Genomic DNA, 27,958 nt, shown 5'->3' with positions numbered 1-27,958 from the left:
TAACTCATCCAGTTGTCTTCTCGCCCCGTCTCCAGTCACGTTGATGTGGCTCTGTCTTTCACCTGGTAACCTCCCGTAGTAATCGAGTGGGAGTTCTGGCTTCTGCAAATACTTCATAGAATTTCTCGAATAGTACTTCGAAATACTTCACTGTCATTTTCTATGTAACCACCTATTATCTTTCGCACTCACACACACACACACACACACACACACACACACACACACACACACACACACACACACACACACACACACACACACACACACACACACAGTCACAGAGCCACAGAGACGTTAGAAAGATTTATTTCAGTGTCAGAGTAGTTAATAAATGGAATGTACTAGGCAGTGATGTGGTGGAGGCTGACTCCATACACAGTTTCAAATGTAGATATGATAGAGCCCAGTAGGCTCAGGAATCTGTACACCAGTTGATTGACAGTTGAGAGGCGGGACCAAAGAGACAAAGCTCAACCCCCGCAAGCACAACTAGGTGAGTACACACACACACACACACACACACACACACACACACACACACACACACACACACACACACACACACACACACACGCACACACACACACACACACACACCACATTCCTGCCACATAAATATATTACCAAACTCTAGACATTACTCGCCTGCCGTGTGGTAGCGAGACAGCACCATTTTCAAATGCTCGAACGCCATGACTTCCGTTCGTCCACATAACTTTACGAGAAATAATAGAGACGTGCGCCCCATGGGAGGCGCAGTGCCACCCCAGAAGGTCATCAGGTTGGGTTCAGGTTGGGGCTCGACGTTTGGGTTGTGGGGTTGGGTTCGGGGGGGTCGGGTTTGGGGTGGGGTTCAGGGTGGGGGAGGGTGTGGGGGTGTGGGTTGGGAGTCTAGGTCCCCTGATCTATACACCACTGAAGTACACCAGCTAACTTGCACGCAACCTCACTCGATAACTTGTACATTGCACGCGGTCTCACTCGTTGTAATACCAGCTCTCTCTCGTCGCACTCCATCTCTCACCAATTGCAAGTAATCCCTCGTTCATTGCAAGCCTTTTCTCGCTTATTGTACATCATCTCTGGCTCATTCACACCATATTTGGCTAGTTTTGAGCGTTCTATCACTCGGTGCACGCAATTCCTCGCTCATTGCACTGCATTTGTCGCTAGTTGCACGCCAGTTGCACCTTTCGTGTGAGTAGTCCGGATCTGAGGTCGAAAGCCAATCAGGTTCAGAGTGGCCCCAATACCTCACGGTCACACTGAGTCACATTGAGTATTTTTAAATGGTTTCTGGTTCATACTTGCTAAATTAAATACCCGTGCACATTTACAGGCACTCGCACACACGCACGATGAAGCACGCAATCACACACGCACACATAGGAAAACACACACACTTACACACAAGCGAACACTCACAACCATTTACACACACACACACACACACACACACACACACACACACACACACACACACACACACACACACACACACACAAAACCTCCAAAATATTGAAAATATTAATATTTGTATTATAAGTAATAATATTATAATTAAGATAGTCGTAATAAGAATTGCGATAATAGAAACGACGATAATAGAATTACTTAACGAAATAATTATTAGTTAAATTATATATACGAAATATTGACCATCGCTTTGTCTTTATTTCCCCTTAGTGTCTTTACTCGCCCCTGTGCTTCTATTCTTGCTGTCTTTATTCATTTCTGTGTCATTATTCTTTCCTCTGTATTTATTATGTCTTATGTCTTGTTCTTTGCTGTGGCTTCACTCTTTCATTTGTCTTAATACTATGTTGGGTCTCTGTTCTTGCCTGTCTCTCTATTATTGAGTCTTTATTAGCATGTTTTTTATTCCCCATTAGCACGTGTTCCTCCACCTGCCCCTGACAGGTGAGGGGTGGGGAGGGAGGGAAGGGGATTATCAGGGGAAACTCCCAAGCCATCATGACTATATAGCACTTGGAAAGGATCAGGATAAGGATTAGGGATGGGACCTAGGGGGGGGGGGGTAATGGAATGGTGCTCCAACCACTTGGACGGTCCGGGGATTGAACACCGATCTGCATGAAGCGAGACCGTCCAGCCAAAGTGGTTGGGCCCCTATTCCTTTTACATTCCCCCGGGGGGGGGGGGGGAGTGATATGTAGGTGTAGACGTGAGGGGTAGAGGAGAGAGGGAAGGTTCGCCTCCACAACATCTCTCCCTTAGTGTTTACATCGTCACCTTAGTACCCACACGCACGGTGCCACACACCTCGTCCCACGCCTCAACACTACACAACCCTCCACAGTACCCAACACCATCCACAGCTCCATACAAACATCCCTACTTCCTCCACAGCACCTATCTAACACTCTGGCACCCTCCACAACACCATACAACACTCCAACACCCTCCACAGCCCAACATAACCCTCCAACACTCTCCACAGCACCTTACAACACTTCTCCGCACCTTGCAGCACACCGTATGCCTCCAACATTCTCTACTTCATGTTACAACCCTCCACAGTACTTTCTGAAACACCAACACTCTGCACATACCAACCACAACTCAACACAACCCTCAACAAAAACCTAGAATATCAATATATCCCCAAAATGTTTATCTCTTCTCAATTCTCATATAAATATATAAGGATAATTTATCATCCGTCTGTTATTTTAAACTAATTTAATTTTACACACATACACACACACGCCTGACGGCTGAGTAGTCAGCGCTCGGAATTCGTAATCCTAGGGTCCTGGGATTTATCCCCCCGGCGATGGCGGAAATAAATAGGCAGAGTTTCTTTTACCCTGATGAGTCTGTTCACCTAGCAGTAAATAGATACCTGGGAGTTAGACAGCTACTATATATACGTGCTGCTTAGTGGGGATGTGTGTGTGTGTGTGCGTGTGTAAGAGAGAACTATATATACCCGAAACAAAGAAAAATATTGGTTAGAAAGGCGGGGTCCAAGAGCTAATCGCTCGATTCTGCAGGCACAAATAGCAAATAGGCATATAATTGCTGTATCGCCTATCATGAACACATTTTAATTGGCATAATACAATTACAGGTCCAATCAAAGATGAAATACGAGCACTGCAATAAGCTCTGGAATATTTATTGGTTTATTTATTCATGGTGTGAAGCAATAATGCAAGTCATTCCCCCCTGGCCATTCATCATTGCAAATGCGTGACGCAAGCATTCCTTCACGAATTGTGACGCAACAACTCGGCAAAAATTTTAACAGAACCACCAGAGTACATGTGCTTGAGTCTCTAAGATACTTCTACATGCTTGAGTACGGGAACGACTACTCAGGAGGGTGATGAGTTTGAAACGACTGCAACTTACGAGGATCAATGTCCCCGCGGCCCGATCTCAGGCCCCTTTTAGTTGGTGGTCTTGTTAACCAGGGGCCAGATTCACGAAGCAGTTAAGCAAGTACTTACGAACCTGTCCATCTTTTCTCAATCTTTGACGGCTTTGTTTACAATTATTAAACAGTTAATGAGCTCCGAAGAACCAGGAGGCTGTTTATAACAATAACAACAGTTGATTGGCAAGTTTTCATGCTTGTAAACTGTTTATTAAATGTAACCAAAGCCGTCAAAGTTTGAGGAAAGATGTACACGTTCGTAAGTACTTGCGTAACTGCTTCGTGAATCTGGCTCCTGGGCTGTTAGACGCAAATGCTAGTATTCTTTAATGGTGTTTATCAAGTTCTCTTGTGAACACCGTGAGAGGCCGGATATAGTTACTACCTACCTCTTCTAAGACTACTACAAAGTGTTGATCTCGATGTAGAAAATACCAAGAAGAAAGATATTAGTAGATAACATTTTGCATGTACATGCATACGATTAAACCAAATTTATATTAAAAGATACAAAAATGACATCATTAACATATGTATCTTAATATGAATAAACTAACATAAAATCTTAAAATCTTAAATCTTATCCTAAAAAAATCTTAAAATGTTACATCTTATCTTAAAAAAATCTTAAAATCTTAAAAAAATTCTTTAACGTGCAACTTGATATTAATAAGCTAAATTTTTCTTAAAATAAAAAACACAACAAATTATATCTATAAAATGTCACTTGATACTAACAAACTTAATCTAAAAAAGGACAAAAATAACATCTTCAAACTAATCTAAAAAAGATTATCTAAATTAAATTATCTAAACTAATCTAAAAAAGATTATCTAAATTAAATTATCTAAACTAATCTAAAAAAGATTATCTAAATTAAATTATCTAAACTAATCTAAAAAAGATTATCTAAATTAAATTATCTAAACTAATCTAAAAAAGGACAAAAATAACATTTTCAAACTAATCTAAAAAAGATTATCTGAATTAAATTATCTAAACTAATCTAAAAAAAAGGACAAAAATAACACCTTCAACATGTGCCCTGAAGATTAATCGAGGACGTTAATTATGCCAATTTCAAGCCTCTAAGAGCAGGAAAGTTTATAAACAGCTCGAGAACAAAATCAGTTCACATTCAGTAATAAATTGATTACATGATTGGGTAAGTATACTCCCTTCTTGGACCATATTATGGGATCGACAACACCCTTAGGTACCACGAACGTGCTTCACGAACGTGTTTCACGAACGTGTTTCACGAACGTGTTTCACGAACGGGCTTCACGAACGTGCTTCACGAACGTGCTTCACGAACGTGTTTCACGAACGTGTTTCACGAACGTGCTTCACGAACGTGTTTCACGACCGTGCTTCACGACCGTGCTTCACGAACGTGCTTCACGAACGTGTTTCACGAACGTGCTTCACGAACGTGTTTCACGAACGTGTTTCACGAACGTGCTTCACGAATGTGCTTCACGTACGTGTTTCACGAACGTGCTTCACGAACGTGTTTCACGAACGTGCTTCACGAACGTGTTTCACGAACGTGCTTCACGAACGTGCTTCACGAACGTGCTTGACAGGGAACTTCAGCAAGTCGCCAGAACAGAAGGTAAAGCCAAGATTTCCTCTTCATTATAATATTACCATATAAAAAGGGTCGGGGATGATGTGGATCTCACCAAGAGTTAGACTACTTGACAGTCTCACCAACAGTCTGGGTTACTATCTAAGAGACTCGAACCTATTAGCGTTAGATTTTCATAAGAGCCAAACATAAACCTTTGCTTTATCTAATGCTGCAAGTGATGATTCCTTTTAATGATGTACACCATTGTTTTCTTTCAAGCTTTGAGGTGGTCGTGTCCCCCAAAGTGTCGGGTATGTGAGAGTTTGTGCCTCTTTACGGTTGGTTGTGAAGAACATTCTTGTAACTGATAACTTTTTCTCGGAACCTTCAATAACCTTTGAACTCTAGAAATAGATTTTTGGAGAGGGCTCGGAAAGACCTCAGATCTTTTCCCTCTTCTGATAGAGAATATGTCTCATCTTCATTCTGTAATGCTGTAGGAGGCTTCTCTCGCTTGTCTCAGGCGTCAGGGGGCTTGACGGCTGAGTGGACAGCGCTCGGGATTCGTAGTCCTAAAGTTCCGGATTCGATCCCCGGCGGAGGTGGAAACAAATAGGCAGAGTTTCTTTCACCCTAACTCCCAAGTACCTTATTACTGCTAGGTAACAGGAGGGGCATCAGGATGAAAGAAACTCTGCCCATTGATCCTCGCCAGAGCCGGGAATCGAACCCAGGCCACATGATTACGAGTCCCGCGCGCTGGCCACTCAGCTACCAGCGCCCCTGTAGCGACGTGTGTGTATATGCGCATGCGCGCGCGGATGTGGGGGTCTGTGTATCTACACAACTTCCTGGAAAACCACCTATAACATAGATATATCGGTCTGGCCTCTTGAGAAATTTTTACTTCAAAACTTCCAGCAATAAAATACCTATTTGTATCGTGTCAGAGCTTAACGCCATAAAACAATATTGTATTTCTTAAAGACAACAATAAAATGTTATTATGAAAGACGCAACACTAAGGTTTCCATGCAACAGCACGTTTTGAACATTGCAATATAAGAATCCATTGAAATTGGAATTAACCAGAACCATATACATTAAAATTTTGAAAAAAAACCTTCCAATGACTCTGTCAGGCCAGAGCTGCTGCAATAGAGCTGTGGCAATAGAGCTGTTCATATTATGGACCAATTTACGTTTTTTCTGACTTTGTGTTGTTCCTCTAATTTAAAATAGACATTAGAAGCCCTTGAAGCAAGTGTTAGAAGTCTTTGAAATAGTATTAGAAACTTCACTTTGAGATGACGTATTTTTCCAGTTGCTATTTTTAGAACGCAGTTGCATTCAGTCTAGCATTCACAACTTTCAATAAAACTAGACTCAGAAACCAAAGGAGCAATAAAGCTCGATAAATTATTCAATAATGTTGCGATGATTGATGGTCTCGTGGGTCCCACGCTCCTTGTACCTCAGCAAATCTATTGGAGATTTGTGCTCCTATCTCTTCGCATAGGAAATCTATCCAAGATGGGATTAAAGAACAGTATTCTATTATTTTGGTTCCGCGGTGTGCAGAACACGCTGAAGCCACGATGTAATTCGTGGTATGGAGTCTAGAAATGTACTTTTTCCCATTAGCCTAGACAAGGGCTTGTGGCGAATGGTCCAGATGGAGGCATATATTCCAGTTGTCTGTTCATATGAATTTCCAAGCAGCTTGGTGAAGTTCACTTCTCGGTGTTATACTGACGTTCCACGGGCCTGGCGAATTTCATATACTTCATGACTGGTGAAGTTCATGTCCCGGCTGCTTGGTGAAGACAAGGGTGCCTGCCAAGGCGCTGTTGCGTCAGTGGTGTCGCGCTCACCCTCTTTCCAAGACCTGCTAGTGCTTCCGGGTCTTTGTCACCGCCGCGCCCCATGCCCCTCGCACTCACACACTCACATACTCACATTATATACACACATGGTATGTAGGAGCTGCCTCCTATGGGCCAATAGGCTTTAAGCAGTTTCCTTAATTCTTATCATATAAACCCTGGATGAAAACAACGTAGACAGGAGTATCCTGCCACAAAACATGATGAAATATACATACGAAAGGGATTACATTTTCTACGCTGCAATTTGCAGTCAGACGCCCAGAACCGAGTAATGAACCGCCATAAAATTCCACACAGCTGTGCTCTCAGCTCCAATGCAAATTACACTGGTCGCGGGTACACCCAAGTCATTCCCCACGCCCCAGTTTTGTCCTGACGGCAGTTCCTGTTTGTTAATGGCTAATAACTAGCATGGAGGTGAGTGTTTGGGGCGACGTAGTTACCCTGGTTTGTTATTGACCCAATCACAGAGTCAATTAACTTTGTCTCGTTATTATTAATCGTCCTTGAGAGTGATTTATATATTTTTTCGGGACGTTGGCGCGAGCATCAAGCAGAACGGTGGATTTTACTGTGGATTTAGTTCCTTGCATGTTAATTATGGGGGAATCTGTATATCACAGCTATCTTCAGTGGTGAATTAGGAGTAACCAACTAGTAAGAGTGTTTGGTAGTGACAGAGAGAGAGAGAGAGAGAGAGAGAGAGAGAGAGAGAGAGAGAGAGAGGGAGGGAGGGAGAGAGAATAAGAGTGAGAGAGATCTAATTATCTACCTCATTACTTATCCTAATTAATATTTAATGAAGGAAAGAGTTTTTCTCAATGATCTATCGCTAGCCGACTAAATTACAACAAATTTCTCCTAAATTGAGCTTATAACTTTTTTGTTCATTATTTAATTTGTAAAGTAAAATGTTTCCAAGTTCTTATTAATTTATTACTTGGATCTGTAAATTGCCTATGAGACCGCACACACACACACACACACACACACACACACACACACACACACACACACACACACACACGCACACACACACACACATACACACACACACACACGCACACACACACACACACGCACGCACACACACACATTGTTACTGTTTGACCCAAAGAGCCGAAGCTCAACCCCCGCAAGCACAACTAGACGAGTAAACTGAGACTCGAACTCATGCCCCACCTTGCAGCAGTTCCGGGTGTGATCAGAGACCCGCATAGACACGTCCACAGGAGGTATATGATCCACAGCCACAACCAGCTCACGTCGCAACATGACATTACCAGCACGTCAGACCACGTAACGCGAGCCGTGTGTGTGTGACCCAAATTCTAAAATTGGCAAAGTAGGTCCTAAATTTCAGCACATATGCAAACTCTATTGCTAACATGTCTTCTAAATAATATAAACACATGTTTTCCAATAGAACTATAGCAAAAAATGCCCCATGTGACCCAGTTCTGGAAATTCTGACAGAAAAAAATCATGAGAGGCAGTTTTCGAAGGGTTATATATGAGTTGGGGTTTGGGGGTCTTAACATAAGAGAGAATTGTGGCTGGTCTTCTTATTGGAGTATCCTGTAAACTTCAGTATACAAGGCTTCGTTATGGTATGCTTTAGGTATGTGTAACTCCATAAATATCGCCAGGGATATGTACTCACCGGTGGCCTTTTTTATGTAGTTACGCCTGCCAAAAAGCATGCCATAACAAAGCACTGTGTACCGCATGTGGGTGTGTGTGTATGTGTGTGTGTGTGTGTGTGTGTCCGTGATAACTGTGTACAAGAAGCGAGTGTAGCGTGATTGATGCGTCACAGCACCTCCGGTACACCACCCCCTCTACACCGTCCAAGTCCCCCTTGTGGGCCTCCCTTTGACCTTGTGAACACATAAGGTCACTAGTGCTCTGTGTACTGAGACCAGCGCCGTGTGAGAAGGGCCTCAACCTCACCTGTCACCTCGCTATTGATTGTCGCCACAAGTGCTGAATAGGGCTCCTGGCCTGCTCTGTCTCGGGCTGGGAATGATGTTCCTGTTGGTCACTGTCTCAGGCAGTTCCCTAGAATCGTCTAACAAAAGTCATGACAGAGCCAGATGCCAGATTCACGAAGCCGTTCGTAACACTTACGAACCTGTACATCTTTTCTCAATCTTTGGCGACTTTGTTTACAATTATTAAACAGTTAATGAGCTCCGAAGCACCAGGAGGCTGTTTATAACAATAACAACAGTTGATTGGGAAGTTTTCATGCTTGTAAACTGTTTGATAAATGTAACCAAAGCCGTCAAAAATCGAGGAAAGATGTACACGTACGTAAGAACTTGCGTAACTGCTTGGTGAATGCTAGAGTGCTAGAGAGAAGCACAATATCGTCTGATTCAGTGTCATACAACCAGTCTCTCCAATACAGGAGAGAAGTGGCTGGTCTCTGTATTCTCAAGGCCCTCATAATCCGACCCTTCAACGTCTCAATCATACCATGTGGATGATCTGTATTCGCAAAGGCTTCAAAAACCGTACCCCTTCCACCTAGCTTCGCTGAATCCCCTTCCCTCACAAATAGACTACTAAGGTGTCACAAGCGCCTCGATAATAAATGTTCTCCTTGCACGAACTGAGCAATTTAAACGCTCGTATCATCCTAAATAAGCAACACTAAGGAACTTGTTTTGGTAACTGGTTGGCGACCAGACCGTATTGCCGCTTCAGCTGCACAAACACCTCGATTATGATTGGCTAATGATGCAAAACTCAATGACTCTGTGCTGTGTAACTCCACGATCTAAATCCCGTCTGATAACTGTACTAAGACTGCTGCTCTAGTCTGTAGCAACGAAATGTTGCTTAAATTATAAGTAAGAAAAATGTCTAGAGTGCCTGCGACTATTGTAGTCCCTAGAGTGCCTGCGACTATTGTAGTCCCTAGAGTGCCTGCGACTATTGTAGTCCCTAGAGTGCCTGCGACTATTGTAGTCCCTAGAGTGCCTGTGACTATTGTAGTCCCTTGAATGCCTGTGACTTTTGTAGTCCCTAGAGTGCCTGCGACTATTGTAGTCCCTAGAGTGCCTGCGACTATTGTAGTCCCTAGAGTGCCTGCGACTATTGTAGTCTCTTGAATGCCTGTGACTTTTGTAGTCCCTAGAGTGCCTGCGACTATTGTAGTCCCCAGAGTGCCTGCGACTATTATAGTCCCTAGAGTGCCTGCGACTATTGTAGTCCCTAGAGTGCCTGCGACTATTGTAGTCCCCAGAGTGCCTGCGACTATCCCCGTCCACAGAATACCTGCGACAATTATCGTCCCTTGAGTGCCCTGCGACTCGTCTCTTGAGTGCCGTCGACTATCCTGGGGGCTCATATTACCTCTTCTTCACCCGAGGAACGACCCGGTGCTCTATAATTGTATCGGCTCCAGCAGCAGGAATTAGCGGAGATTATTTCGGGGTGGAGGGTAATGGCTGTCGTTACCACCCCCTCGGCAGGCAGTAGGAGGCGTCCCCTGGAGGAATTGCTCTTATATCCTCTTCTGTTCCTGCTACTCTTCTCTCTCTCTCTCTCTCTCTCTCTCTCTCTCTCTCTCTCTCTCTCTCTCTCTCTCTCTCTCTCTCTCTCTCTCTCTCTCTCTCTCTCTCTCTCTCTCTCTCTTGTACTCATTTTGGACTCCTTTTTTTTACTTATATTCGACCGTTTTATTCCTTCTTCGTCTTCTTTTCCTTTTCCTGATCTCTTCTTGATTCTCTTCTTCATCCTCTTCATCTTCCTCCCTCTTATTTCTCATTTTCATCACACATTTTAAACTCCAACGTTTCTCATTTCACATGGAATATCTTCTGGGCCATCATATCTAACTCATTGCATTTCTCTCTCTAACTTTTTCCTTCCATCTCATTTCTCCTACTTTACTCTTCTTTACCTCTCATTCCTCCCTCTTCTCTTCTCTCCCGTCTTTCCCTCCGCTCCTCTCACCCATTTATCCAACCCCGAACCATCAAGTTCACCACTTGCGTATCGGTAATTATTTCGAAGCAGAACGAGAGTTCAGGGGGAGCGATGGCACGGTGGAGGAGAGGTGTGTGTGGGTGTTAATGAGGGGGAGAGTGAGGGGGAGAGTGAGGGGAAGAGTGAGGGGGAGAGTGAGGGGGAGAGTGAGGGAGTATGAGGACATATTCCTAGAAGCCACTAGCTTACATCCAACTTTCCTAGAATCTATTTATTCACATCTGAGTTACCTAGAAGCGACTAGTTCGCTTCTGATTTACCTAGAAGCAACTATAGTCTACAAATCAGACTCATCTACAAGCAACTATAGTCTACACTTTATCTCATCACCTAGAAGCGACTAGTTCACACCTGGTCTCACCTACAAACATCATGATGAAGCCGAGTCATCACTTCAACAGACGGCCGCAGGGTTACCAAATGGGAGTCACGAACCCCACGCACGCTATAATACCGTAACTGGCCATACTGCAGCCAATTGGTGGTATGGTGGTGGGTGGTGATAGGAAGGGGGAGGGGAGGGAGGGGGAAGGGACTGTGGTTGTGGTGGGTATTGTTGTGGTGGAGGCTATTGTTGTGGTGGGAGTTAGTGAGGGATGGTGATAGTGTCGGTGATAGATAGTCCTTGATGATTTTAGTCCGGGTGATTGTGTAGTAGTTGATGGCGTTGGTGGTAGTGTTGGTGATGGTGATATAGATGGTTGTAGTGATGGTGATCGCGATGGTTGTGGTGTTGGTTGTAGTTGTGACAACCGTCGAAGCGCGCTGTTACCTTCGTTTGTGAAGCCAAGATGGAGGATATTATAAGAAAAATAACTTATGAAAAACGGAACAGAGAAAAAGTGAAGGGAGGGAGAAGAAAGCAAAAACGAAAATAAAGAAAAAGAGGAACGAAGCAATAACCAGCAGCAAGGGAGAAACACCAAATACATCCGCGAGAGGACAAGATAAAAAAGGACAGAGCAAGGAGAATGAAAAACGTGACAAAATAAATCGAAGTTGGGTAGGGGAGCGCCACGTATGATAAAGATACGAGACAGGGATGTATAGAAGAAGACAGGGAGGCAGATAAAGGAGGAGACAGACAGGGGGGGGGGAAACGGGAAATGTAATGAGACATCTGTCTGTTTATAATGCGACTCTTGAGACAGGTCTGTCAATAAAGATAACGTGTGATACTATTTGATTATGATATCACATCTTGACTAATATTAGAAATATTTTAAGAAGAGCTTTTAAAAGGGCAACAGTTAGCCAACTGTTATGAAATGACACAAGAAATTGTCGAAGCGTCGCAGTTAGAGAAATAGACAATTGTGTGTGTGTGTGTGTGTGTGTGTGTGTGTGTGTGTGTACTCACCTATTTGCGCTTGCGGGGGTTGAGCTTTGGCTCTTTGGTCTCGCCTCTCAACTGTCAAACATCCGAGTGTGTGTGTGTGTGTGTGTGTGTGTGTGTGTGTGTGTGTGTGTGTGTGTGTGTGTGTGTGTGTGTGTGTGTTTGAGTGCGTGTCAATGAGCGTGCGCGCCCGAGGAAGCCCTGGTGCCACAGTATTTATCATGTGTGGAAACGTTCAGTGACCCCGGATTTGGGAGATTAGGACCGCCTCACACACACAACAAGTCACCAAACACGCAAGGGATAATGCACTCAAACAGGCATAATAACCGTTTCGCCTCCCACATAAAACACGCGCGCCACCGCCGCCGCGACGGATTATATATAGAGGGGAAACTGGAAAAAACAAATGAGTCACAGACCAAAGACTAGAAGGTGAAGGGACGACGACGTTTCGGTACGTCCTGGACCATTCTCAAGTCGATTGTGAATCGACTTGAGAATGGTCCAGGACGGACCGAAACGTCGTCGTCCCTTCACCTTCTAGTGTGTGGTCTGGTCAACATACTTTAGCCACGTTATTGTGATTCATCGCCTGCACAGACCAAAGAACTCCTCTGGTGTCGTAAATTAATGGAATGAGTTAGATGAAGCTGTCGAAGGATAACCAACACACACAAACACACAGTTTTATATGGAACTATGATAGGAAACTCGTCAGAGAGAATTATCAGGGGAAAGCCCTAAGCCATTACGACTATATAGTACTTGGAAGGGGTCAGGATAAGGATTTGGGCTAGGACGAGGGGAAGGAATGGTGCCCAACCACTTGGACGGTCGGGGATTAAACGGCGACCTGCATGAAGCTATACCGTCGCTCTACCGTCCAGCTCAAGTGGTTCGGTGAAACTCATGGGAATTGAGCCATTACGTTAAACAACTCAACAGTTCGAACAAGGATTTCGGACAACACGCTTGACACAAAGTGCATTTAAGTGCCGAGCGCTTAAACTCACACACCTGTAAATTCACAATGTTTGTTTACATTACTCAAACCTCATATCTTCATATGTCACAGCTATAGACGGCAGAGAGACAGTCTCGCTTCATGCAGGTCGTCGCTCGATCCCCGACCGTCCAAGTGGGTTGGCACCATTCCTTCCATCCGTCCCATCCCTTGCAAGTGCTGTAGAGTCACAATGGTGAAGCGCTTTGATTGTCTCATCTCCTTCAGTTAGACACGAGCTGAATTTCAAGATAGATTCGGGGCTCAGTGTTGCTTCAGTCAGGTCACTTGCTAGAAAAAAAGAGCAGATGATCCGCGGACAGATTCACGAAGCAGTTACGTAAGTACTTACGAACGTGTACATCTTTCCTCAATTCTTAACGGCTTTGGTTACATATATTAAACAGTTTACAGGCATGAAAACTTCTCAAATCAACTGTTGTTATTGTTATAAACAGCCTCCTGGGGCTTCAGAGTTCATTAACTTTTTAATAATTGATACAAAGCCGCCAAAGATTGAGAAAAGATGTACAGGTTCGTATGTACTTGCGTAACTGCTTTGTGAATCTGAGGCCAAATTCACGAAAGCACTTACGCAAACACTTACGAACCTGTACATTTTTTTTCAATCTTTGGCGGCTCTGTTTCCAATTATTAAACTGTTAATGAGCTCCGAAGCATCAGGAGGCTGTTTATAACAATAACAACAGTTGATTGGGAAGTTTTCATGTTCGTAAACAATTTAATAAATGTAACCAAAGCCATCAAAGATTGAAAAAAGATGTACACGTTCGTAAGTGCTTGCGTAACTGCTTTGTGAATCTGGCCCCAGATCATATACATATTTCTAGCCCCAAGTCATATACATATTTCTGGCCCCAGGTCATATACATATTTCTGGCCCCAGGTCATATACATATTTCTGGCCCCAGATCATATACATATTTCTAGCCCCAGGTCATATACATATTTCTAGCCCCAGATCATATACACATTTCTAGCCCCAGATCATATACATATTTCTAGCCCCAGGTCATATACATATTGCTGGCCCCAGGTCATATACATATTTCTAGCCCCAGGTCATATACATATTTCTAGCCCCAGGTCATATACATATTTCTAGCCCCAGATCATATACATATTTCTAGCCCCAGGTCAACATATTTCAGCCACGTTATTGTGACTCCTCGTCTGCATAGACACCAAGGTTGGGGTGGACGGCCTCGTCAATACTCCCCCAGGTGCACGGATGGGGACACAGGTGACCTCAGGGTAAAATAGTCCGGAGGGGGGGGGGGGTGGCGCTGTGATTAATGTTAACGAGGCACGGAGAAGGGGGAGGTTGGATGTATATTTACCTACTTGTGCTTGTGAGGGAGGGTTGAGCTTCGGCTCTTTGGTCCCGCCGCTCAGCAATCTATGAGTGAGACCCTTTATTTTTAGAGAGCACAGCGGATTTTCTGTTTAAATTAAATTAAATTAAATTGAAATAATTTATTTTTTTTATTCGGGAAAAGTACATAGTTGATTTACAAACATAATGTTGAATTTATAGATAGAGCTAGTACATACAATACCTATAGCCACTAATACGCATTTGTGTATATGTGGTTATATATGTTAAATATGTGTATATTTGTGCCTGCAGGGTCGAGCTGTTAGCTCCTGGACCCCGCTTTTCTGACCATTGGTTGATGAAGTACTGATTCCCAACCTAATTTTCTCAATCAAATCTACTATCATATATTTCTCCCCGTCCCCCCCCCCCCCTTACAGCCCAACATTCTAGCAGCTGTCGAAGTTTCAGGTACTTATTTACTGCTAGGTGAACAGAAGCAGCAGTTGAAAGAAACTGCCCATTCGTTTCTAACTCGGCCATAAATTGAACTCGGGTCTCTTGGAACTACGACATCTCGAGCGGCGTGGGTGTGCGTGCGTGTATTTACTATTTGTGTCTGCAGAATTTAACTTTTTTAGCTCTTGGACCCCGCCTTTCTAACCAATCTATTTTCCTCTATTATATTTACCACATATATTTCTCTAACACACGCACACATCCCCAGGAAGCAGCCCGTAGAAGCTGTCTAACTCCCAGGTACCTATCATTGCTAAGTCAACAAATGCATCAGGGTGAAAGAAACTCTGCTCATTTGTTTCCATCACGGCCGGAAATCGAACCCGGACCCTTTGAACTACGACCCCGAGGCTGTCCACACAGCCGCGAAGTGTGTGTGTGTGTATATATATATATATATATATATATATATATATATATATATATATATATATATATATATATATATATATATATATATATATATATATATATATACCCACCTATTTGTACCTGCAGGATCGAACACTAGCTCTTAGCCTCCGCCTCTCTAGTCGCTAGTTGTCTAAAGCAATGACTCCGGACCAATTTCTCTATAACATCTGCTTTTAAAAATTATGAATGAAATTTGCTTTTACAACCTACTCCTTTAGCTCATTCCATGTTCAACTTTTTACTTAAAATTATCTGTTAGATTAAGGACCTGCCCGAAACGCTGCGCGTACTAGTGGCTTTACAAAATTGTAAATTACTATGCTATGTATCCTCACAAACCCAATGTACCTTCTTGTATATAAATAAATAAATAAATAAATAAATAAATAAATAAATAAATAAATAAATAAATATATTTGTGTCTGCGGGATCAAGCTTTAGCTGATAATTACCAACTGTTAACTTTCAAAAATTTTGCTGTGAAAGCCGCTGGTGAGACCTCCAGGTCATGGGTGAACGCATAAATATATTACTTATATAATTATAGTGCTATAATTTTAGAATGATAATGCTGGTATTCCAGAAGAATGGCTTGGGTGAAGTCCCCGAAGGGGGCCCCACAGCACCGCTCTTGTGCCAGGAAAGTCCACTACGGGCTCACCATAGCCCGTGCTACTTGCCCCGCTCCTGTGCCAGGTAAGTTACGGGCTCACCATAGCTCGTGCTACTTGCCCCGCTCCTGTGCCAGGTAAGTTACGGGCTCACCATAACCCGTGCTACTTGCCCCGCTCCTGTGCCAGGTAAGTTACGTGCTTACCATAGCCCGTGCTACTTGGAACTTGTTCCAAGTAGCTGAATCTATTACAACAACAACACCAAGGGGATCTGATCCCTTCCAGCGAGTTGGTTCCAGCACAAAAATCCCATTTGATCCCCACTTGCAAGAAGAGGAGGAAGGAGGGAGAATGTAGGCGTAAATTATTAGCACAAAACTTGGGGTTAATGGTAAACCATAACCAGGTGAGTTATAGTCTCATTACGCTGTAGAGACAAACAATAATTAGCGTGTTCACTTGTAATTACAACTCTTATGGAAGGAAGCTCTTGGGTGTGTATGTATGTATCGAGCGTGTTTGTTGGTTCGTGTGTGTGTGTGTGTGTGTGTGTGTGTGTGTGTGTGTGTGTGTGTGTATTACTGAACGACTCAGTAGTTGACAGACTGACTGGATGGGGAGTTTATGTGGATGAGTTCATTCTCTTTCTCTCTCTCTCTCTCTCTCTCTCTCTCTCTCTCTCTCTCTCTCTCTCTCTCTCTCTCTCTCTCTCTCTCTCTCTCTCTCTCTCTCTCTCTCTTTCTCCCTCTCTCTATCTCTCTCTCTCTCTCTCTCTCTCTCTCTCTGGTCCACAGGTCCACTTGCTCCTCACCTGCAGCTCTGGACTAGACACATAAAATCCCCCTGTGTCCTCGAATGAATTCAACTCGCTTTTACACGAATACAATTCAGAGCAAAATATTAACCAATTACAGTAATACAACACAATGTGACTAGTCTGGAACAACAGTAACAATAGCAGTAAAATATTTCAATACAATACAATAGCACAATACAACAATATGAGCTCAGTGTAGTAGTGAAATAGAGTGCAATTATTTGATAAGTGAAAAATACAGTCAAATTTAATAGTACAATAACGTACTTTTTAAGTACAACGAAGCAACAGTGAAATAATGCAATGCAATAATATAAATCAATTAAACAATACAGATATTATTAAGATACAAAGTAGCGAGCGAAAGTTCTCCACAATGCAAAATAAAGTAATTCAACACAATATCAATTAATGAATCAAAATTCATAGCAAAAGTGATGTTATAATACGTGTTGTAGTGAGGATACGTGGGGGAAGTGGGGGGGGGGGGAGTGACCTTCAGATGTGGGGGGTATGTGACCTACAGTTGTGGGGGGTGAGGGAGGGTGACCTTCAGATGTGGGGGGGTTGTGACCTTCAAGTGTGAATGTTGACCTGCAGTGGTTCGCGTGTCCAATCTCAGGTCACTGCTCGCTAGATGACGTCACTGTGTTTATGTTTTTCAATAGCTGTTTCCGCAGTGCGTTCTTCCCCCCCCCCCCCCCACTCTCTTCCCCCCTTAATTTATCTCCCCTTTCCCCCTGACCCTTCTCCTTTTTACCCCCTCACACCCCCAATTGCTACTCCTCTCTAACACCAACTTCCCAATATAATAGTTCCAATATTCCCAACACCACTTCCCCAGCCACTACACCTTCCCCTTCCCCCACTGCTGTTCCCCGCCCCTTCCCACCGGAATGACGCGATCCTATCCCACCATGTAGATTATCTTCATTGTTATGGCTTGCAAAGTCAACAAGAATGCATGAATAGCCACCATGCGGGGCCACGAGACAACCTCAGCAGCAGGGATTAACAAGCTCTAGGGGTCGTTGGCCTAGATGCCAGACACCTTTCCTTTCTATCTAGCTTCTTCAATCTACTATTTTTACTCTTCATCATCTCTTTGTGCCTTTTAAGCATTCAGAGACTTCTATCTCTTAACTTCACTAACTATTGAAGAGAATTCACTAACGACATAAGCTGGATCTTCGCAAATGATTATGTGCCTCTGTCCACCCTGTCCACCACCGCCCATGGGATGGGTATGGGGTGCATAATAAAGGAAGAAGTTGAATTCACATCTGTCTCTGGACGTTCATAACACGTGACACTAAAAGCATGTTTAGTCTCTTGTCTTTCTGGTTCATTTGGGTTCATTCGACCCCCTCGTCTGGACCTTCTATCCCCCTCCCCTGCCACTGAGATAAATTAGTCATTGTAAGTCTTGGAAATTGATCATTGTCGGATTTTGGAAATTGGTCATTGTCTGCCTTCGAAATTGGTCATTTGTCGACCTTGGATATTGGTCATTTTCGGCCATGGAAATTGGTCATTGTCGGCCTTAGATAGTGGTCATTGTCGATCTTATTTTTTTTAATTTTGTCATAAATATGTTTGTGTATATTGTGTATATGTTGTATGTGTGTGTGTATGTGTGAGTGTGTGAACCAGTTATCGCTTGACACTGACTAAAAATAATGCACTGTTTGTAAATATATAATTCCAAGCTTACGTAATTGTTAATTAAATTGTTCTGTTGACGGTAATTCCCAAATTTCATGATGAGTGATGAGTTTTACGATGATTCGTGTGTTTAGTATTTGTTTACATATATTTGTATTTTTAACTCTGTTTTCATATTATGTTTTAACTTCAAAATGATGTGATTTTTAACTGTTTTGTATTATTTAAACTATATTATGGCATAATTGTATTATATTTCTACCTATATTATTAATACTATTAATATTTAATACAAGTATTAAAATATTGACAAATAATACAATTATATAACTGGAATGAACACCCCAGGCACTATGCCAGACCTGCTGACACCTCGGGCACTCTCTGCCACACCTGGTGACACCTTAGGCACTCTCTGCCACACCTGGTGACACCTTAGGCACTCTCTGCCACACCTACTGACACCTCAGGCACTCTCTGCCACACCTGGTGACACCTTAGGCACTCTCTGCCACACCTACTGACACCTCAGGCACTCTCTGCCACACCTGGTGACACCTCAGGCACTCACTGCCACACCTACTGACACCTCAGGCACTCTCTGCCACACCTGGGGACACCTCAGGCACTCTCTGCCACACCTACTGACACCTCAGGCACTCTCTGCCACACCTACAGACACCTCAGGCACTCTCTGCCACACCTGGTGACACCTCAGGCACTCTCTGCCACACCTACTGACACCTCAGGCACTCTCTGCCACACCTGGTGACACCTCGGGCACTCTCTGCCACACCTACTGACACCTCAGGCACTCTCTGCCACACCTACTGACACCTCAGGCACTCTCTGCCACACCTCCTGACACCTCAGGCACTCTCTGCCACACCTGGTGACACCTCGGGCACTCTCTTCCACACCTACTGACACCTCAGGCACTCTCTGCCACACCTGGTGACACCTCAGGCACTCTCTGCCACACCTACTGACACCTCAGGCACTCTCTGCCACACCTGGTGACACCTCAGGCACTCTCTGCCACACCTGGTGACACCTTAGGCACTCTCCGCAACATCTATTGACACCCCCACGTCTACTGACACATTACAGGAGGATATTTAGTTTATAATTAACCTGACAATTGATTTAATGACAGAAAAGACATAATCAAGTTGAAATTGTTCCGCCAAATGTGTAATTCCTTTCGCTAATGCTCCTATGAAACTCGATCCTTCAATCGGTTTACAGATCCCCAGGTATATATATATATATATATATATACCTGTTTACAGGTATATATATATATATATATATATATATATATATATATATATATATATATATATATATATATATATATATATATATATATATATACCCACCTATTTGTACCTGCAGGATCGAACACTAGCTCTTAGCCTCCGCCTCTCTAGTCGCTAGTTGTCTAAAGCAATGACTCCGGACCAATTTCTCTATAACATCTGCTTTTAAAAATTATGAATGAAATTTGCTTTTACAACCTACTCCTTTAGCTCATTCCATGTTCAACTTTTTACTTAAAATTATCTGTTAGATTAAGGACCTGCCCGAAACGCTGCGCGTACTAGTGGCTTTACAAAATTGTAAATTACTATGCTATGTATCCTCACAAACCCAATGTACCTTCTTGTATATAAATAAATAAATAAATAAATAAATAAATAAATAAATAAATAAATAAATAAATATATTTGTGTCTGCGGGATCAAGCTTTAGCTGATAATTACCAACTGTTAACTTTCAAAAATTTTGCTGTGAAAGCCGCTGGTGAGACCTCCAGGTCATGGGTGAACGCATAAATATATTACTTATATAATTATAGTGCTATAATTTTAGAATGATAATGCTGGTATTCCAGAAGAATGGCTTGGGTGAAGTCCCCGAAGGGGGCCCCACAGCACCGCTCTTGTGCCAGGAAAGTCCACTACGGGCTCACCATAGCCCGTGCTACTTGCCCCGCTCCTGTGCCAGGTAAGTTACGGGCTCACCATAGCTCGTGCTACTTGCCCCGCTCCTGTGCCAGGTAAGTTACGGGCTCACCATAACCCGTGCTACTTGCCCCGCTCCTGTGCCAGGTAAGTTACGTGCTTACCATAGCCCGTGCTACTTGGAACTTGTTCCAAGTAGCTGAATCTATTACAACAACAACACCAAGGGGATCTGATCCCTTCCAGCGAGTTGGTTCCAGCACAAAAATCCCATTTGATCCCCACTTGCAAGAAGAGGAGGAAGGAGGGAGAATGTAGGCGTAAATTATTAGCACAAAACTTGGGGTTAATGGTAAACCATAACCAGGTGAGTTATAGTCTCATTACGCTGTAGAGACAAACAATAATTAGCGTGTTCACTTGTAATTACAACTCTTATGGAAGGAAGCTCTTGGGTGTGTATGTATGTATCGAGCGTGTTTGTTGGTTCGTGTGTGTGTGTGTGTGTGTGTGTGTGTGTGTGTGTGTGTGTGTGTGTATTACTGAACGACTCAGTAGTTGACAGACTGACTGGATGGGGAGTTTATGTGGATGAGTTCATTCTCTTTCTCTCTCTCTCTCTCTCTCTCTCTCTCTCTCTCTCTCTCTCTCTCTCTCTCTCTCTCTCTCTCTCTCTCTCTCTCTCTCTCTCTCTCTCTCTCTTTCTCCCTCTCTCTATCTCTCTCTCTCTCTCTCTCTCTCTCTCTCTGGTCCACAGGTCCACTTGCTCCTCACCTGCAGCTCTGGACTAGACACATAAAATCCCCCTGTGTCCTCGAATGAATTCAACTCGCTTTTACACGAATACAATTCAGAGCAAAATATTAACCAATTACAGTAATACAACACAATGTGACTAGTCTGGAACAACAGTAACAATAGCAGTAAAATATTTCAATACAATACAATAGCACAATACAACAATATGAGCTCAGTGTAGTAGTGAAATAGAGTGCAATTATTTGATAAGTGAAAAATACAGTCAAATTTAATAGTACAATAACGTACTTTTTAAGTACAACGAAGCAACAGTGAAATAATGCAATGCAATAATATAAATCAATTAAACAATACAGATATTATTAAGATACAAAGTAGCGAGCGAAAGTTCTCCACAATGCAAAATAAAGTAATTCAACACAATATCAATTAATGAATCAAAATTCATAGCAAAAGTGATGTTATAATACGTGTTGTAGTGAGGATACGTGGGGGAAGTGGGGGGGGGGGGGGAGTGACCTTCAGATGTGGGGGGTATGTGACCTACAGTTGTGGGGGGTGAGGGAGGGTGACCTTCAGATGTGGGGGGGTTGTGACCTTCAAGTGTGAATGTTGACCTGCAGTGGTTCGCGTGTCCAATCTCAGGTCACTGCTCGCTAGATGACGTCACTGTGTTTATGTTTTTCAATAGCTGTTTCCGCAGTGCGTTCTTCCCCCCCCCCCCCCCCCCACTCTCTTCCCCCCTTAATTTATCTCCCCTTTCCCCCTGACCCTTCTCCTTTTTACCCCCTCACACCCCCAATTGCTACTCCTCTCTAACACCAACTTCCCAATATAATAGTTCCAATATTCCCAACACCACTTCCCCAGCCACTACACCTTCCCCTTCCCCCACTGCTGTTCCCCGCCCCTTCCCACCGGAATGACGCGATCCTATCCCACCATGTAGATTATCTTCATTGTTATGGCTTGCAAAGTCAACAAGAATGCATGAATAGCCACCATGCGGGGCCACGAGACAACCTCAGCAGCAGGGATTAACAAGCTCTAGGGGTCGTTGGCCTAGATGCCAGACACCTTTCCTTTCTATCTAGCTTCTTCAATCTACTATTTTTACTCTTCATCATCTCTTTGTGCCTTTTAAGCATTCAGAGACTTCTATCTCTTAACTTCACTAACTATTGAAGAGAATTCACTAACGACATAAGCTGGATCTTCGCAAATGATTATGTGCCTCTGTCCACCCTGTCCACCACCGCCCATGGGATGGGTATGGGGTGCATAATAAAGGAAGAAGTTGAATTCACATCTGTCTCTGGACGTTCATAACACGTGACACTAAAAGCATGTTTAGTCTCTTGTCTTTCTGGTTCATTTGGGTTCATTCGACCCCCTCGTCTGGACCTTCTATCCCCCTCCCCTGCCACTGAGATAAATTAGTCATTGTAAGTCTTGGAAATTGATCATTGTCGGATTTTGGAAATTGGTCATTGTCTGCCTTCGAAATTGGTCATTTGTCGACCTTGGATATTGGTCATTTTCGGCCATGGAAATTGGTCATTGTCGGCCTTAGATAGTGGTCATTGTCGATCTTATTTTTTTTAATTTTGTCATAAATATGTTTGTGTATATTGTGTATATGTTGTATGTGTGTGTGTATGTGTGAGTGTGTGAACCAGTTATCGCTTGACACTGACTAAAAATAATGCACTGTTTGTAAATATATAATTCCAAGCTTACGTAATTGTTAATTAAATTGTTCTGTTGACGGTAATTCCCAAATTTCATGATGAGTGATGAGTTTTACGATGATTCGTGTGTTTAGTATTTGTTTACATATATTTGTATTTTTAACTCTGTTTTCATATTATGTTTTAACTTCAAAATGATGTGATTTTTAACTGTTTTGTATTATTTAAACTATATTATGGCATAATTGTATTATATTTCTACCTATATTATTAATACTATTAATATTTAATACAAGTATTAAAATATTGACAAATAATACAATTATATAACTGGAATGAACACCCCAGGCACTATGCCAGACCTGCTGACACCTCGGGCACTCTCTGCCACACCTGGTGACACCTTAGGCACTCTCTGCCACACCTGGTGACACCTTAGGCACTCTCTGCCACACCTACTGACACCTCAGGCACTCTCTGCCACACCTGGTGACACCTTAGGCACTCTCTGCCACACCTACTGACACCTCAGGCACTCTCTGCCACACCTGGTGACACCTCAGGCACTCACTGCCACACCTACTGACACCTCAGGCACTCTCTGCCACACCTGGGGACACCTCAGGCACTCTCTGCCACACCTACTGACACCTCAGGCACTCTCTGCCACACCTACAGACACCTCAGGCACTCTCTGCCACACCTGGTGACACCTCAGGCACTCTCTGCCACACCTACTGACACCTCAGGCACTCTCTGCCACACCTGGTGACACCTCGGGCACTCTCTGCCACACCTACTGACACCTCAGGCACTCTCTGCCACACCTACTGACACCTCAGGCACTCTCTGCCACACCTCCTGACACCTCAGGCACTCTCTGCCACACCTGGTGACACCTCGGGCACTCTCTTCCACACCTACTGACACCTCAGGCACTCTCTGCCACACCTGGTGACACCTCAGGCACTCTCTGCCACACCTACTGACACCTCAGGCACTCTCTGCCACACCTGGTGACACCTCAGGCACTCTCTGCCACACCTGGTGACACCTTAGGCACTCTCCGCAACATCTATTGACACCCCCACGTCTACTGACACATTACAGGAGGATATTTAGTTTATAATTAACCTGACAATTGATTTAATGACAGAAAAGACATAATCAAGTTGAAATTGTTCCGCCAAATGTGTAATTCCTTTCGCTAATGCTCCTATGAAACTCGATCCTTCAATCTGTTTACAGATCCCCAATCACGGCTGGATGAACAAGGAGGACGAACAGTTAAGGATCAGTTCCCAATCGTCGCTCCCTGCATTGGGCTCGAACTCTGGCCGATATTGCTGGCGAAGCATAATTGGATAGATCAGGGCCCGTCCACACACACTAGACCCTGTCCTCAGGCTAGAGCCCCGTACTTTGGCTAGGCCGCTTCCCCTGGTTAGACCGCTTTCTCTGACTATTTCCCTATTCAACAGAGGACACAATGGAAGAATTATCATGCTAGGAATATTATAAATAATAAATATTTAATAGTAGGAATGATAAAAAATAACTGTTAGAAGTTGTACAGAACTTAACACTTCATGAAAAATAATAAAAGTTCTATTTTTTTTTATTTGAAAGGAAACCAATGACGACGTCATCAGTCATATGTTCAAGTACTCTCTAGATGACGTCATCAACAACGTATTCGAACGCTCACTATAACAACGTCATCATCGACGAGGTGTTTAAATATTAACTACTTGGCGCCACTCCGTCACCCACCAGAGTGAACATACTCAATAACCCCCCTCCCCCCCCCCCCCCCGCCCTACACCCCCTTTTTCAGAGTGATGGAGTGAACACACGCAGCACACACCTCTAAGAGTGACTTGAGTGAACACACTCGGGACATATCGCACATTCTCTCGTCTAACGTGCGAAATTAACCTTGGTGAGGTGAGTGTGTGTGTGTGTGTGTGTGTGTGTGTGTGTGTGTGTGCCCTGGCGCCCACATACACACACTCACCGACGCACTCACACTCACCGACGCACTCACACTCACCGAGTGTGTACACACCCACGCCTGTCGCTATGGGAGTCAGACGAGTCATAACGGGGAAGGTAGGGTGGAGATGGGGGAGAAGCAGGGGAAAAAGGAATAAAAAAGGAACAGGATACAGAAGGGGGAAGGAAGCGAAGGAGAAAAAGTGAGGGAGGAGGGAGGGAGGGAGAGAAAGGGTGGAACAGGAGAAAGAAAGAAAGGGAGGGAGAGAGGTAATGTTAGAGGGCACATAGTTTTCGCTTGAAGGGCAAGCGCTGAGATTGGGTGGGGGAAGGGTAGGGGGCTTAGAAAGGAAATTGGACAAACTGTTTACACTAACTACCAATACTTTTCGTTCTTGACCGCGCTGTTCATCTGGGGGGTAATCACACGATGTAATTTAGGAATTAGACACGTTTCTCAGAGCGTAGACGCGGGTAGTACATTCCTGGAACTTGTTTCTCAGTTCGTAGCATTACTACATTATATGAACGGACGAAATTTGGCCATATACATTTAAGAAAGGCCACTGTGTACGAATTTTAAATACCTTCTCTCTCTCTCTCTCTCTCTCTCTCTCTCTCTCTCTCTCTCTCTCTCTCTCTCTCTCTCTCTCTCTCAAATATTTCATAAATAATTTTTGGAGAATTTCTCTCACATTTCTGAATTATCCCCAACCTACCTTATTGATAATATTAACATAACATTTGTCACTGCTGTTAGCAACATATGACCAAGTACTCACCCCTAGGTCGTTGGTGGGAATGCTGTCGAGGGTGAGAGGCAGGTCCTCCACCAGGCTGGCCTTGGAGTCCTGGTGACGCAGAAGCTTATCCTCAGGGGTGTGGGGCACTGAGGACAGCGAGGACCCATTTCCGGAGGACGAGATGGAGTTGGAGGCCGAGTGTGTGAGTCTGACTACTGCCAAGCCCTCCAAGGATGACTCTAGCTTCCTCTGGGCGTCCGCTACAGTAATAGGTTTAAGGTCCTTGCTTTCACTGCACCCCATGGTTGGTGGGTGTGGGTAGTGCGGGCCTGGATAGGGGGCGGGTGTGGGTAGTGCTGGCCTGGGTAGGGAGCGGACGTGGGTATGGGCTGGAGTTGGCAGGGGTAGGTTCGGGAAGAGGGGGTTTAGGTAAGGGCGGACGTTAGGAAAATTTTGTGTACGTAAGGGCTAGCGTAGGAAGGAAAGACTGAGATACAAAGAAAATGGCAAAATGATTAGGGAATCATAGGTCAAAAAACTAAAAAATAAAGATGAAACACTATAGATGCAGAGAGTTGAAATCGTTCAGTAGAGGGGCGACGTGCGACCAGTTTTCACCAGGGTGACGCCGTCTCGCTGGCGACGGGACAACACCCGTCACTGATGACGCAGGTACTTGAGACAGTAGTGGACAGGCTGGGGGTCGACTTGCTTGATCGCCGCTGATTTTCCTTTGCTTAGTCTATATTGACCACTACGTGCGAAAAAGGTCTGCTTCGCTGAATGACTTCTAATAGGGCTAACTTTCCGCACTTCAAGACTGGGGCTGTCTCACAGATTATGTTACACACAGAACCACCATTCTTTTGGCTTTTAAAATCTCCATGTGTAGAGAATTATAGCTACGCTTCCCTAAAATCCACTTCATAGTCATTACAAATCTGTACAACAATACGAAAAAAGTTCAAACTTATATCCGCTTTTCCTGTCACTTTTAAGAAGTATTTTAACCTTTCACTCACGAAATCTGTCGATGATATGGATAAATATCACTCTACTTTTCGACTAGTTACGAACTAGTTCACGTGAAGCGGCTCGCTCACGAAACGAATACAGGAGTGTTGGATGGAATGTTTATCTCTGACGCCCTGACCACTGAAGCTGTCGACTCACTGACTGACTGACACTTGAAGGAACGCGGGGACCTCCATCCACCTCACGACATCAACCGTTTTCTCTCATGCGCCAGCACAGAAAACCAGTATTTTCACCCCAAACACTTTCATTTATTTACGCACATTTATAATTTTAGCGTGTTTCACAAGTGAATATCTCACACAAAAAATAATGTAATTATTTAAAAAGGAAAAGGCATAACATAACGTTAAATTTATATGACAGGAAAAAGGATAGTGTTCGAGGAAGGTGTGAGCAACAGAAAACGGAGGCGTGCGTGGGTCTCGCCATGGCAACCACGTAAATAACACGCCGGAGCGGCCTGGTCAATCAATATTCGCATTAATACAACGGTTATGGTCGTACTCTAACATGTCAACTACTAATGAACTTTGTTATTCTTCTCCAAACAGTATCCAAACTTAAAATTAACAGAAGAATGGTGTGAGTTTATCGTGTAAATTAAACGCTGTCGAAATGAATGGTTTCTATCTATCGTAAGACTTGTTTAGCCTAATAAAAACATAGTGGTTCCTTTTAATGAACAAGGCGGAAAGAGCTATCTAATAGGTACAATTAAAACAATTAAGAAGCTCAGATTAATAGGCCAAATATTTTGCTTCCCAGCAATTAAAAATAAAAGGTGCCTGTAAACAACAAAAATCAAATGATTTCTTCTTCGCTTAAAAATAAATCTACATTGCACTACACTTCAACCACTTCACCACTACCTGAAGTTCGAGGTAATATGAATTAAGCGTCCCTCGACGACCGATAAACCAATAGTTTCAGGAAATTGAAATTGAAATAAGCTTATTGAGGTATAAATACACACAAAGGGATGAGGTAACTCAAGCTATTCTCATCCCGTTCAGTACAACGTGTTCATACATATATATAGACACAAATCACAATCAATCCCCCACATTATGGAACACTTTGAGCGATTGTTGCAGGAGACCATGACACAATCAGTGTGCATGACAATAAACGGGCATGCGGGCGGCTGGTGGCAACCCTTCGAGGGGGAGGCTTGCCACAGCGTC

At 43.6% G+C, this 27,958-nt stretch overlaps 1 protein-coding gene across 1 annotated transcript in view; it reads right to left on the bottom strand.

Annotated features, from left to right (window-relative positions):
- The window catches only part of LOC123761302 (uncharacterized), a 54,374-nt gene extending 27,029 nt beyond the window's left edge, over positions 1-27,345 (bottom strand). Inside the window, exon 1 of the mRNA XM_045747233.2 lies at positions 25,776-27,345. Coding sequence (XP_045603189.1) covers positions 25,776-26,039 — 264 coding nt within the window. The 5' untranslated portion in view covers positions 26,040-27,345. The remainder of the gene's footprint in view (positions 1-25,775) is intronic.
- Between the last annotated feature and the right edge of the window lie 613 nt (positions 27,346-27,958).

This window comes from Procambarus clarkii, chromosome 7 (genome assembly GCF_040958095.1).
Source record: "Procambarus clarkii isolate CNS0578487 chromosome 7, FALCON_Pclarkii_2.0, whole genome shotgun sequence".
Classification (NCBI taxonomy): domain Eukaryota; kingdom Metazoa; phylum Arthropoda; class Malacostraca; order Decapoda; family Cambaridae; genus Procambarus; species Procambarus clarkii.
The sequence above is the reverse complement of the archived record's forward strand: the minus strand, read 5'-3'. Positions and strand labels throughout refer to the sequence as shown.